This window comes from Cariama cristata, unplaced genomic scaffold (genome assembly GCF_000690535.1).
Source record: "Cariama cristata isolate BGI_N322 unplaced genomic scaffold, ASM69053v1 scaffold1450, whole genome shotgun sequence".
Classification (NCBI taxonomy): domain Eukaryota; kingdom Metazoa; phylum Chordata; class Aves; order Cariamiformes; family Cariamidae; genus Cariama; species Cariama cristata.
The window spans coordinates 159,649-175,035 of NW_009596185.1; the positions used below are offsets into that span (position 1 = coordinate 159,649).

At 37.4% G+C, this 15,387-nt stretch overlaps 1 protein-coding gene across 1 annotated transcript in view; it reads right to left on the reverse strand.

The window, feature by feature from the left end:
* Positions 1-14,859, reverse strand: part of PCLO (piccolo presynaptic cytomatrix protein) — a gene marked incomplete at its 3' end in the record, with an annotated part of 153,148 nt that extends 138,289 nt beyond the window's left edge. The window contains exons 1-3 of the mRNA XM_009704876.1: positions 13,618-14,859; positions 1,738-6,805; positions 1-1,363 (exon numbers count right to left, since the gene is read on the reverse strand). The exon at positions 1-1,363 is cut by the window's left edge and continues 667 nt beyond it. Of these exons, the coding sequence (XP_009703178.1) occupies positions 1-1,363; positions 1,738-6,805; positions 13,618-14,859 (7,673 nt within the window). The remainder of the gene's footprint in view (positions 1,364-1,737; positions 6,806-13,617) is intronic.
* Between the last annotated feature and the right edge of the window lie 528 nt (positions 14,860-15,387).

A 15,387-nucleotide genomic window follows, 5' to 3' on the forward strand; every position in this document is an offset into this window, starting at 1 on the left:
CTGCTAGAAAGATCCCATTCATCTTGATCTTCATCATCTGTCTGAACACTCGTATCAACACTCTTCTTAGTTCTCCGTCTCCTGTTTGTGTAACCTCTGTCTGCTCCATCTTCATCATCAGTTTGCACTCCACTGTCCACTATCTTTTTGAAGCACCGGGGCTCTTCTTCCAGGGTGTCCTCAAGCTCCTCATATGGACCACGTAATTTTGGCATAGAACTTCTCTTTTTCAATTGCTTTTCCTCTCTAACGTCAATATCCTTAAGAGACATCTCTGAAACAGAGCTTAGGATACCAGACCTAGGTATGTACTGGGTAATGCCATCAGACTGAACCGTATACCATGTTTGGCTTTGTGGAATTTCAATACCCAGCACTCCTGAAGTTGTGGTGGTTGCATCATCAGTAGGCCAAAACTGGCCGTTTTCTGTGGTTGCATACTGTCCTTCCAAAAGTGTTTGATCTGTGGTAGTCTGTGGTGAGCCAGTTCCTGAAGGGTCATAACCGTACTGATATATTTGACGAATTTTTTGCTCCTCTAACTGTTGGTGGAGTTGTTGTTGAAGTTGTTGGAATTGTTCAAGCTGCAACTGCTGCTGGGCTAGTGTCTCTTGCCTCATCATAAACTGAGCTTGTCGTTCCTCCTCTTGCTGAAATAAGAGATGATGTTTCATGGATTGCAACTCCTCAAGCTTTTTTTGCACCATAAACTTTTCTTGTTCCCTAAATCTTTGAATTTCCTGACGTTCCCATTCCAGCTCTTCTGCAAAGCGCTGCTGCTTAATTTTCTCAAGCTCAAGAAGTTCACGCTCCAAATCAAGCTGCTGCTGTTTGCCTTCTTCAGGGGCAATGAGAAGGGCAACCTCATCTTCAATTACATCTGTATAAACTTCAGATGCTGTAGTTAAAGCAGGTATCAAGCTGGTTGGCTCAGTGGTAATAGTTTCTATAGTAAGAGGTGGTAACCCTGTCTCCATGTCAATGGCAGTAATTGCACTATCTTTTTCAGCTGCCACTGTTGTCAAGAAACTGTATGATCTTGGGAGCGGTTGACTCTGTTGCAAAGTTGATAAAGAGGGTACCGAGTCAATTGTTTGGAGAGTAGGTAAATCTCTGACAGTTGTACTGAAAATAGAACCAGGTTGTGTAGTGATGGCAAATGTGGATGGGATTGGAGTTGCTACTGAAGAATAAACAACACCATTGGATGATCTTAAAACACTTCCAACGCCAAACTGGGAACCCAGAGATGATACTATTCTTGCTTGGGAATACTGTGGTGTACTGAGCCCGATGCCAGAAATCACCTGCCGAGTCTCTGGATAAGGACCAGTAGTCTTGCTTGAGTAATCCATAACCTCACCTGAAATTACAGGGCAAAGTTACAGTCCAGTCCCACAAAAGAATGCTGCTTTGCGGATTCTGAAAGTTATCCCATCTTGATGAATTAAATGGGAAGGGGAAACTGCATGCAAATCTTCAGGTTAGTGATCTACTTTAGATGTGAAGGAAATAGCATTTCTGAACATGCAGGCACATGCAGGCACCTCTGTGCAAAACACATATGTAAAATGAAGAAATGAAAAACACGTGTAATCCAGAATAATTTGTCACACTGTCCAAAAGAAAACAAAACAACAGAAGGAGGGGAAAAATAATAAAAAAATTATCCTGAAATGAGGTGAGGAACATCAAAATTATATTTCAAAGAAAGATCTGCTGCTGTGTCATACTGACCTGTAGTAACTCTTCCAGAAGTAAGATCTACTGCTGCATCAGTTGCCCCAACTCGATAATCAAAGCTATTCTTGCTTTTGTAAGCAAACAGTCCAGCTTCTGATAAATTTGTGTCAGACATAGATGGTTTCATACCTCCCATTCCTCGGTAGCCATATGACCCTGAACGATCATACTGATAATGGTCATCTCTGTAACCAAAGCGATCTTCAGGAAGCGTAGCTGGTGGCTGCTGTGCGGTACAGCTCCTACCAAATGGCAATTTATAAACCATATCACAGCAGACAGCTCTTCTCCCTGCAGTCAGATCCACAGGCTTTTCATCATCTTCTATTACTGTTGTTATGATACCTGAAGTAGTTTCATCCATTGTTACTACTGTTCTGTGGGATTTTGTAGTGCTAAGGTCAACTGCTCCACTCTCCATTGGCTCCTGAGAAGTGGAGAGATCAGTCCAACCATTTGTAACACCAACAGGTGGTACAGTAACAGGCTTTGTAGTAGCCCATGTCACTGCATGTGTTGAAGTACCTAGGGATAAATTTATTGGCACCTCATCTCTACCTGCAGAGAATGCCTGGCTGCCTGTTACTCTGTATGCTGGCTCAAAGTGTTTTGATGTTGTTAGCTGAAGTGGCGTTGTCATCGCATGTCCCAGATCCACAAGGCTGGCTGTACTGGCAGTGTAGCTTACAGTAGCAGTGCAGGTCATTACAGTTACTGTCTCAGTGACTACAGACAGAGAAGGATCAGCAACACATGCCGTGCTAAGATTTATTATAGCTGGCTGTACAGTACTTACTGGCCGCCCACATGTATCACTTGCTGGCATTTGCCTTCTCACATCCATGGAAACAGCAGACAGATCCATACAGCTGTCTCTCATTTCAATATCCATCTTAGTTAAAGTGCGAAGATCTATGACATCACCCAAAGGATGGAATCTTCCATTCTCTCTGTACCTTGGCTGATCTACTGTATGTAGTGGTTCTGGAGGTATAGTAATAGCAACACTACCTAAACCAAAACCAGGCACTGGGCCCTTAACCACAGACACCGTGGTCTTGGTTATCTCTGTTGTTACTACTTCTGATTTTGAACTAGGTATTTTTTCAAAAGTTGATTGTGTTGTGACAGGAATAGCTTGCAAAGCACCTGAAATATACATATTCTGATCTGCCATGCTTTGGATTTCCATAGTTTTCATGGATGGAGTAAAAACTGGTTGCATAGGCTGGGGAATCTGTTCTTTAGAAGGTGCTTCTAAAGGCCAGCTGGTAACAGCCTGACTAGTTATAGCTTCTGTGGGAGTTCCAGGCTCAGATGGCAAAGTGATGACAACATAGGTTTCCTGTGAGGGTTTTGTCAACCTTGGTGAAGATTTGTTAGAGTGTGGAGACAAAGGGGAAGTGGGAGATGCTATTTTGTATTCAGCTGCAGAGACCAAATTCAGAGTCAAACTTGAAGTCAATGACAAACCTATTGGTTTGGGCTGTGTTTCTGCTGGCTTATGAACAGGTATCGGGAGTGGAGGAACTGCTGGTTTAGGAGCAATTGGAGGTTTAGTCACTTCAGCAGGCCTGTGACTGAAAACAAGCCCTGCTGGAATGGAGAATGGTTTGGGTGGTACAGGAGGTGGTGTTGGGGTGTATGCTTTTGTGACAGGTACCATATGATTCTTTAATGCAGCTGCAGACTCTAGTGTTGGAACACTTGAGACTGAAGGTACCACTGTGGGAGCTGTTGCTGCTGGAGTCTTAATCTGTGACTTCTTTTTGGGATAAATGGCTGGCTTGGGTAAAATAGGTGGAGGTAATGGTGGTGGAGGAGGTGGTGGAAGAGGAGGAGGCGGGGGCGGAGAAGGTTGTGCAGAAGAATCCAAAGAAGAGCTTCTAAAAAGCGAGAATACTTTGGATGTTACAGTAGGATCTGAGGAAGGCACAGAGACCATGCTGGTCTTACTTACAACACTGGGAGGAGGTACAGAAGATGTTTCTGATGCAGGCTCTGTAACTGGTACTGATGCTATACATACAGGTGGTTGCTCAGATGTAGCACTAGTCACATTAATCCTTGTCATATCAACACCCAATTCTTTGTGTGAATCTTCATGATAAATTTTGACAATGCCAGCCTCTACTGTACTTTTCATCTTTCTAGCTGCTTCCTTTTCTGCTTTGGAGGTATCAAAGGTAATGGTATCAGCTGCATATTGCTTGGGTTTTATAACTGTAGTTGCCACTAATGAAGGTGCAGTTTCAGGCAAACAAACTGTAGCTTGATCCACACTTTCCATATCTGATGCTATAGATGGCTTTTTAGCGGCTCCAGCAATAGATTCATAAGGCATGCTCACTTCAGAGTACTCTTTTGTAGATGTTAATGGAACTTGTGTTATTATCCTGACACCTTCAGAATCTGCTAGTTTACTTACAGCATCTGCTGTATCGACATACCCTGTAGTTGCACTATCTATAGGTGATGAACTATCTGTGGTACACACCGAAGACGTAGATGATGTTAAGGAAGCTGTATCAGAAGGTAAAACTGATGCAGCACCTTCCGATGTCTCGGAGTATGTCAACATTGATGTTTCATGAGAAATTATTTCTTGAATTTCTCTGGCATAATCTGTTAAGTACTCATCTTCAATTTCCTCTGCTGTAAAATGCTGTGTTATTTTAACATCTGGAATAGAAAGTGCTGTGCTACTGACAGGTGATACATCTGAGATTGCTGAAGTAGTGCTTGATGTTAAAGATGTACTATCCACTATTTCTCCAACACTAGATACCTTTGTATCAGACGTGGGAACAAAACCTGAAGTTGGTTGTGTTGGACTGGACCCGGGGGTTAGCTGCATTCTCTGTCTTTTCATAAGCTCTTCATAAGCAGCTTCTGCATCTAACAACTGCTTTTCCTCTGTGGTGGAAGTTACTGTGCTGTCCAATACAACTATTTCATGACTTTCTGGGATAATGTAAGAACTAGAAACAATATCTTCTTGAGGCACAATAGAATGTAAAGTCTCAACACTATAGTAGTCTTTCTGTAGATCAGTAATTTTCTGTGGTTCTTCACAGATCTGTTCTGAAGCTCTTATTTTTTTCTCTTTTCCTCTCTGTTGTACATATTCATTGCTTTCATCTTGTCTCAATACAAGATTGGTATCAATAGTCCCATTGTATGTATCCTCTACTAAAGATTCATAAATATAATCCTCTATTAGCATTCCACCATATAAAGATTCTTTCTCAAATACTTCATCTTTTTCATTTGCAGTTTGAAATGACTTGGACTTATGGGTCCTATGCATCATCTCCTCATATACCTCTTCGGCACTTTTCAGTGTCTTTTGACTACTTTCTTCTTTTGGGAATCCAATTGGTTGTTCATCTGTTGGTGAGTATAGAGAGACAGCAGTAGGCAATTTGTAAACTTTTTGTACTTCTATTATTTTTTCTGGGCTGATTTCAAATCCTTCAGGATCTGACTCAATACTAGGTGAATATTCAGAACAGGAAGATCTGTGCAACTCTTCCATTTCTGCTGCCTGTCGTAGTTCTTCTGTTGGAGATGCATCTTCAATGGGAGAAAGATTACTTGGTGGGGTCTTTGGACGTTCCCTTCTTCTCTGAGCTCTTAGTTCATCCTTGTCCTTTTTAGATTTTTTGCTAGAACTTTTTCTCTGTTGCTGTTCTAATTCACGCTGTTTCTCTTGTTCCTTTAGCAGTTCTTCCTCTTCCCGTAGTTCTTCTTCTTCTGAAGAATCTTCAATAGTTGGAAGAAGAGGACCGTGTGACCGATGCCTGGCTTTGCGCTGTTGCTTGCTCTCCCCTCCCAGTTTTTTGTGACTAGGACTGCTGTCACTATCTTCATCAAGTGATGACACTGAAGTAGGAGATGTACCTGGTGTGAAACTAGAAGCATGTAAACTAGAAGATCCTTCTCCTCTAGATCTATCTTCTGGTGAATCTGTAAGACTCTCCATCTCTAGCTCAGGCTCTTCATCAAAATATAAAATACCTTTCTGTTGTTCAGATGCTTCAGAATATTTGTTTGTTATTGTACTATTTAATTCTATTGTTTTGAAACGCCGAAGGCCGCCTCCTCCAGTTAATGCAAGTTCTTCACTGTCTTGACTTTTAGTTTCCCTGTATTTTGGCTCTGGGCTTTCATCAAAAGTCTCATCATCATCATCGTGCCATGAATGTCTTCTTCCTGCATCCTCATCATAGCTTGCACTACTTTTCCGTGCCATTCTTCTGTGTTTTCCAGCTGTTCCTTTGGCTTTGCTTTTCACTTCTTCTTTCTTTTGGCTTTCGGTTACACTGATCTCTTTGAGTTGATTTCTAATGAATTCATCATCTTCAGAACCTGAGGCATCTTCATCAGCACTCATCTCTATAATCTGTTTTCTAATGAAGTCTTCCTCATCACCTGATCCCTGGCTGTCATCTCGTTTGTACTCATCACTGCTTGAAGAACCAACACTAGCTCTTCTTTTTCTCCTTGGGACAGGTGAGTTTTCACTCTCACTGCTGTCTTCTACAGAATCATAGCGTTGTCTTCTTGCTGATATGTCATCTCCTTCACCTTCTTCTTTGTACTCTGCCCGGGAAGAAGCACTTCCTTTGCCATCTTCTACAATGGTTCCTTCATCTTCTTGAATAGCTTCTAAGTCTTCCTCATCGGAACTGTAAGATTCTGGAGTGACTGGCAAAGGCTTAGTTTTATGTTGATCCTTTGTCTGTTCACCGTATGTTTCATAAAGCTCTTTGCTTTTTGCAGATTTTTCATCAGAAAGCGTACTTGCCTGAGCTTCCAAAATAGACAGTACAGTACTTTCCAATTTAGCTAGATCTGAGGGGCTTGGTGGACTTTCTTTTGAAATAGCGTCTTTTTTATTAGATTCTCTGAGTAAATCCTTTTCATCACTGGGGATATGACTTGGAATTTCACCAAGTGAACTTGATATCCCATCAGAAGAATACCCGGTGTCACTCAGACCTTGTGGACTTTTCTGTTGCTGAGAGCTTGATGTGTCTGATTTCTCATCCTCCTTTTCCTAAAAAAATAAATACATACGCGTGTGTATATATTTATATATAAATTCTTAATGTCCCCAGGCAATTAAATACATGTGGGTTTTTTCTAAAAGATGAGTTAATGTCTCAGATGAAAAATTATGATGCCAAGAATTATATTAAACCATAAAAGACTGAACACTAATTTTGTTATTCAAAGCTATTAAAATAATACAGAAAGTTCCTCAAATTTTCATGAGTTTTTGAACTGAATCTAACTATGCTTTGCATGGTTGTCCACACTGGCAACTGATTTTATTAGCTGTAAGATGCTCTTCTGTTTTTCAATATAAACAAATACTGTATTTAATTGTTTTCAGAACACTTCCTAATGATAATCTATCATTTGTTCACATATGCATAGGATAAGTTGTTTGAGGTTAATCTAAATGAAGATTTTAATTACCTATGTTTCAAAACTGCCTACATAGTTGTAGATATTTCTGGGGTCTGCTCCTTTCTCTGCCATTTAATCTTTTATAATTGTCTGGCAATATGTCAGTCTTCTCAAATTTTGGACCTATGGTTTCATTTTGTTCATTTAAATGTTACACATTGCAACATGCAACAGAACACATGGAGTACTGAAGCATGATTTAATGCAATTTGGAATGTCCCCACATCTGCAGTTCGACACTGTACAAGTATTTTCTGAGTACCTCTTTAAAAAGAAGTTTCTCAGTAAATTTGTAATGCAGAGGTAAGCTGCTGGTAGGTAAGTGCATTCACAGGGAGGAAAGCATGATGGTCAGCTATTGATCAAAGGAAATGAGGAAGCAAACAAGGCAGGCATACCTGTCAGCATCATAACCAATGTTTTCCTTCTTATCGCTAATTAAACACCTTTAGTCATTCTCCTAGCTTCCAGATCTTTCTACACCATTCTGAATGACAAGCACCTCTATTTCCTTCTTCAGATAACAAAAATACCAAGAATGTTCTACAGCAAGTATTTTGACACCAGTTTCCCTTCTGCTTCTCTCAACTGCTCTGTACTTAGTGAAAGTACCTCACCACTCCGCGAACAAAACAGCACACCCTCCAAATGACGGGTCATCTTAGCTGACAATCTTACGAAGTGTCCCTACTTCCCCTAGCAATTTTAGAACAAGCATCCCAAAGTCACCTGATTTTAATAACATGATGTGAACTTCATATTTGTTATGGCCTTCACTAATACAACTCGGTAGTATTTATCAACTTTGCTAACCTAAGTCAATGATTTCAGAAGTACAGAAAACTGTTTATTTAAAGCTTTAATTTATCAACTTCCTTGACAATGTGCTGGGCAAAAAAAAAATACTGGGGAATAAATATATTAAGAAAATTATGACAATGGTTAATTATAATTTAAAGGTACATTTACACTCATGTTAAATTGTTATCAATTACAAGTATTTGTAATAACTTTGTATAACTTTATTCACACTAAAGTTATATTTAATGCCACAATATCATAAACCAAATATTTGTTATTGTCAGTTATTTTATTTTTAAAAACGAGTCACATTTTTTCATTATTTATTTTACATTTAAAGTACCTGTTCTTGCCTACAGACATACCACTATGCACATAATCCCACATTAAAACACTAATATTAATATTAATATTACAGTAATCTACTGATTAATATTTTATTAAGTAATCTCCATTTCACAGGAGTGATTTATTGTACGTTTTGCCAAATCAGATACTACCTTGAATATAAACTACATCCGTTCTTACCAATATTGTACGCAATATGATAAACACAAATATCTGATATTAGAGCAAAATCCATTGCAATTGAAAATCAAATAAGAAAACAAATATTTCTAAGGACAACTCTAATGATAAGTCTGTGATTAATATATAAATATGGAGAAACCTACAGTACTCCAAACAACTTTGGGAAGTCATCACCATTTAAACAATTCAGCACTTATTATTCTGAAAAATATACTCTTGGATATTCTCCAGCCCTTAATCATAGAATTATATAAATCTTCATAAAATATCAGCAATGAAGCATAGTTACAAATTTTAGAAGTTGTATGTTATATTTACATTTTTGTTCCCTTTATTAAAGAAGAAAGTGTTTAAGGGGAATTTATTGGGCTATGTTTTAAAAAAATACAAATTTCATTAAAACCAAAGGATTTTTCCATCTAGAAATATCACGCCCCTCACTAAAATTTCACCTATGATATTTGATTGTTATTTTTTATTTTATTTCCAATATGTTCACACTTAAAAGTGAATCTGTAAGATTTTGGTTCTCCACAGGGAGATGAGGTCATGCAATGACTTATAAAGCAGAGACAGAAAGCATCAACTAAACAGTTAAGCTCAGAAACAGGTAGACAACAGCTGGTCATGGGACAACTTTAGCTGTTCTCCTTGTAACTTGTGATGGTGCCACTATCTGCAAGTCCAAAGTGTAGTACCTACTCAATGACCAAACCAGAGGAGATGGTAGTGAATATTGCTATTGCCTGCCCTGTTGTTGAACCTCAGTGAACGCCACAACATCACTGCTATGAATAATAGGAACCTGAATATGGGAAAGACCGCTATTTGTACAGTAAGGAGAAGAAAAAGATCTACAATAAGGACGGCCTTCTTTTATCACTAGAAATAAATGCAATGAGAAAATCCAACTTTCTTTTTAAGGCTACCAAAACATGAATATATTTTCTGTCATTTTTGTATGTTTAGTTGTCTGCTCCGTGATATGCCATGCAAAAATTATCCTTCACATCACGTTTTGAGATCATATGCATGTAATTTACAATAAATAAAGTTGGTGTTGTCCTTTTTATTCCCTATTTCCTGCAGCCTGAGAACTAGGATATTGTCATTAGCTACATCTATTCTTAAATGACTGGCAATTTATTTTCTACAGGGTTGGCCATCACATACACAAAGATGCCATCATTGTCAAACTTGTAAACATATCATAGATATAAGATTTTTAGATGGATAACAAAATATTGCAGAGGCAATGTTGCTAAGGATCATACATATATTCAACAACTCTTGGAGAATGAAAAATGTATTTTAATCAGGAAGGAAAAATCCCCACTTTTTTCTTGTAAAGCAGGAAGTACTTTGGTACATGTTGAATTACTGGGCTTTTCTGAGTAATTGAATGGCATTTTTTCTGAAAGTTTGCCTACTATGAGTTCTTAATACTGGACAAATTTAGCTCTAATACAGACATTGATTGGAGGATCTTCTTTAGACATGAGGAACAAGGTGACTTATAAAAGCTGCAGGCTGGATAAGACTGTTTAAAAACAGGAAATGCAACCTCTTTAACTAATGGTACAAATGATCTAATGTAGGATGTATTTGTACTATTCTAGTCGCATTTCTACTGTGTCAGTGTCAATACATCATACAACTATTTCACATTAGTTTTTGCCTTACAAGTATTATTTATTCTTACACTTCCTCACTTTAAATATTCTTATTTGAAAATATAAAGCTTAGTGCTTTAAAAAGTCCTACTGTTTATCAAATCTAATCGGAACTCTGCTAAAAGAAAACTGTGATTAAAAAAACCTTGTCAGTTTTTTAAATTATTTATAGCTAGCAAGATTATATTCTGTTGCACAGAACAGAAATTTTATTTTGCAAAGGAGCTCATGATTTTTAGAAGGTCATTCTGTTTATAGAAGAAATAAAGATATCTACATTACAAAAAAAAAGTTCAGAGAGTGAAAAAAAGACTTTGGTTGACTAAACTTTTTAATCTGTATTTCAATTTTATATTATCAAAATGAAACATTTTATTTGTGCCCAGAAAAACTGCTTACAGATAAGCTTTTCCCTCCTTATCCTGGCTCTCTGGTCTGTGTTTTGTCATTAATGGCATATGTTAGAATAAATATGCCAGTTTACAATATAGTAATATTTACCTGGTTACTCAACCTAAGCACATGATCATTCCTCAGTAAACATGAGAAGGTAGTAATAAGGGTACTTATATAATACAGCTGATGTGTGGTAAACACAGGTCCAATTTACACCATGGTACTGTGTTCATGTAGATATGCTGAACTAATTGTATGTTCATCTGTGAGTTCCAAGATGATTGTTTTATACTAACAAACTGTATGTGATAACTGCCCAAGATTTCTAGGTATCCTTGTTTGAACACCTAACTGCTATTGCATATGTGAATAGTCAATATTACAAGACGGTTTCTCAGGACAAGGGCCTGTAAATCATGAGCAAAGACAGTTTATTCTTTAAAATCTTTTTGAAGAAATTACAGTTTAAAGTATTACTGAAAAAAAGAATGCTTTGAAGAAAAAAAGTCTTCATATACCTTAAATCATACTTTAAGACCCAAATATTTTAAAATGTTTCAATATTTAAGTCAGTTTTGTTTCAAAGGACACCAGATCTGTAAACACAATTGATATCTGCGGTTTTTCAAGGATCATTCTACTGATTGTACTGGATCAGAACTTTAGCCTCTCGATGTCTTTAGGGATTTGTTGGGGTGTTGCTGCCTTTTTTTTTTAGTGAAAAATGAGGATAGTATTATTTACTTATCTCATTGGAGTACTACAAGAGTTAGTAATTACCATTTGCACAGATTTGGATATAAAATGGCATCAGCAGTTTGTCAAGTGCCGAAAGTGTTACGTTTTCCCTTGCATCCCTATTTAAAAATACACCTACCTGAAATCCTTCATATGATTCTGTCCTGAAATACATGTAAAATATATTCTTCAAAGTCTAGATACTGTCCTTTGCCCACTGAAATGAAAACAACGTGTGACATCTAAATTGTTATCTCCTCTACCACTTCTGTCACATGCTCTCTTGGGAAGAATTGTATCTAGTAATGGTTGATGTACAGCATGGACAACACTAAAATACTCCAATAAATAAAAATAAAAAAAGCTTGTACTTATGAAGTACAAGCTAGGTGAGGAACCAATTTTATTTTTAATTCTGAACAATTTGAGTTGCCTTTTTTTTTTTTTTTTAGGATTTTTCCAAGGAGCAAAAAGGGGGGAAAAAGGAAAAAAAATCTTTTTGTATAAAAATAGCTATCTTTTTTTCATTCATTCAGTTATGGTTTGTATTTCAGAGTGTTCTAATTTAAGAAATACTGACAAGTAGATATGTATGGGTTGTTTGGGTTTTTTTATTCATGAAACGTCTGCTTTACAAATTTCAGCTAAGTGTGCTTCAAAGTTTGATAACAAGAGCAAAAGAAAGATAATCCTTATTTATGGTATTAACTCAAGAAGTCCTGATTTCAGTTAGAAGGCAGTGAGAGGAAGTAAACTCTAAGTGAAATAAGTGAAATATATGTGTGCGCCACATTAGAAATCACTAATTAATCTACAATTAAAATCGCTATCAGAGATGGAAATCCAATATATGTATCTTATATTTGTGCAGAGTATAATATGCTTTCACCTCGCTACAGAACATTAAAATGACCAGACAAGACTGAGACTAGCATGTAATGAAAATTTTTCCTTATAAACGTTTTTCAACAGAAAAAAACCCCAAATTTTAAAGAACAGTAACAAGATTTTAAGTCTACTTGTTAGGTTTACTGATATGAATTTTTAAAAAATCACCACAAGTGACATTTGGTTAACAAAATTAAGCTTACTCTTCTTGGAAAGTCCTGCAATAGTGTCTTATGTTTGATATGAGATAATAAAATTGATATAGGATTTTCTTAGATATCCTTCTTGTTTCTTCCAGAAGGGAGGATTTCTGGCTATGTTACTCTGAGCATTTCAGAGATTCCGTCAGTACAATCAAGGGACACCATACCTCTTGATACCACCAAGAGGAAGAAACACATGTGACAGGAGATACATTTCAGACAGGAAACTTGGTTTACAAAAATAGTATTTTCCACAGCAGAATTTCTGAATCAGAAAATTTTTCTGTCCAAGTATCTTGGTTATCACAAGGAAAAAAAATAAAACAAAAAAACCCCTCACATTTTGACTGGGATTATTTAAAAACACAATTTTGGCAAAGGTTAAACACTTTTCCTAAACCTACTCCTACTTTAATAACATAATAATCAGCACCTAATTTGTGGTGCTGATATGAAAAAACATCATTTTACATTTCTCAACAATTGTGTATATTACTTATTTCAGCAGATAAAGTGGCTTGTTGGTGACTTCACATCCAGCAAATGCATTTATTTAAGAAATGCAGACCTCTAGTACATGCTATCGTAAACTCATCCATTCATCTGACTTGAAAGCCCACCAAGAACCCTACCTAAAAGTACTTTTCCATATGAGATAAGCAAATGAAATAGTAAAAAGATGTAAAGGTTGCATACTTTAACATACCACGTTCAGGCACCACAAAATATTCCTCAAAAGTTTATTCTATTTTGGTATTGCAAAACACTGTACACCTTACCACCACAGATTATTCCCTTTTGGGATTAAGAACTATGAAAACACTCCAGTTTCAACAATTAAACTCCAAAGCCTGGAGAGTCTACAGAAGCAGGTAAATAAATCAGAAATATTGGACAAATGATTAAACAGGAACTTTGCCTTAGTTTCAAATGCTTAACTGCTTGAGACTGAAAATCACGCAAGAAGTATTGAAAAGTGGCATGTAGAGCACAGGACTAACTGGTGAAACTTTCACTCAATGGGACTCATTGATTTTATCATTTAGAATCATCCCATACAGAGAATAACAATAAAGAGCAGGAAGACTTAAAGGAGAGGGTCTGTCAGGATCAGTTTCTAACTTGTAGCAAGGGAGAAGGGGGGTGGAAGGGAGAAAGCCACTTACTATTTTTTCTTTCACTGCTTCCACACGGTCAGTTCCTGGCAAAGGTGCTGTTTGAACAGGAATTTCTTCTTGCTGAGCTTTTTCAGCTTTCAAAACCATTTGTGAAATCCCAGTTGTCAAACCCTCTTTCTTAACATCCTCTTGCTTCTTAGCTTGTGGTCCCTTATAAGGTGTTTCAACTTCTGCTTTCTGTTCAGCAACATGGTCTTTAGTGTCAGCTGTAGTTTTTTCTTTTTTGTCCTCTGGATGTGGTGTGCATTTTTGTAGAAGCACAGGTTTTTTATCTTCTTCCAACATGCTTAGGGGTTTCTTCTGGCTTGAACTTATTGTTGCAGGAATTTTATCTGCAGAAAGTGTCTTTGACAGTTTTCCGTGCTGAAGTTTTGATTCTTGTTTTTGAGCTTCCTGTTGGATTTTCTCCACTGATGAAGTTTTCATGATTTTCTCATGTTGAAGTTGTGAATCTTCTTTCTGAATTCCATGTTGGATTTTATCAGCTGAAACAGCCTTTGACAATTTGAATTCCTGAAGCTGTGCATCTTCCTTCTGAGCTGCAGGTTGGATTTTGTCAGCTGATAATGCCTTTGCCATTTTAATCTGTTGGAGTTTTGGGTCTTCTTTCTGAACTCCATGTAAAATTTTGTCAGCTGAGGATGTTTTTGCCAGTTTTACCTCTTGAAATTTTGCATCCTCCTTCTGAACTCCATGCAAAATTTTATCAGCTGAAGATGTTTTTGCCAGTTTTGCCTCTTGAGATTTTGCATCCTCCTTCTGAACTCCATGCAAAATTTTATCAGATGAGGCTGTTTTTGTCAGTTTTGTTTGCTGGAGTCTTGAGTCTTCCTTCTGAGAAATACGTTGGATTTTATCAGCTGAAGGTGTCTTGACAAGTTTTCCTTGCTTAAGTTTTGCATCTTCTTTTTGAATTCCTTGTTGGATTTTATCAGCTGACAATGTTTTTTCCAGTCTCCCCTGTTGAAGTTTTGGAACTTCCTTCTGAACGCCTGGTTCTTCTTTCAGTTTTGCTGCTGCTGGAGTAGGCGGTGTGGAAGTCTTCTGAGGGGAATGTGAGAGAGCAGGCATAGGCTGTTTTTGAGGAGTAGCAGGTGGTTTGGATACCGGTTGTGGCGGGCCTGTTTTTGGAAGTGGCACCTTGCCCATATCTCCAAGCTGTCCTGACATTGCCCTTTGGGTCTGGCAGTTTAAGCACAGCCATTCCTGTACCTGTGATACAACAAACATATGAAGTTACTTATCTGAAACCAGTAAAATCATATGGTGTTTTCAACTGACACAGTTGAATACTTTTAATCTGAATGCTATGCATTCTGAGAAGTTATTTTCCTTGTTTGCTGCTCTTGCAGGAAGATCCATAACACCTTTCTAACAGAAATGAAGCATGTCAGGTTCCAGAAAGCCAAGCTGAACAAATAAAAAAATACACTGTGAAATCTAACAGCAATTACATTGTTTCAAAGTATTGGTGACCTTTATGGATAAAGTTTGCTTATATATTTCTAACATCTGTTGTTTTCTAAAGCCTCTATAATCTATTAATAGGTCCCTCTAATTTTGTAAATCTGAGTAAAAGGGGACCAACTGGGACCCATGGCTTTTTGTGTTTCTCTTCAGAAGCTACCTTCCCCTCTTGAATTTGTGTACATGTATCAGTGTATAAATTGAATACGGCTGTAATTGAAAAGGAAAATCACCTGTCTGCTCTCTTTACTGCTAAATCCCTGCTGCACACTGGCTGCTTTTACTTTTCTT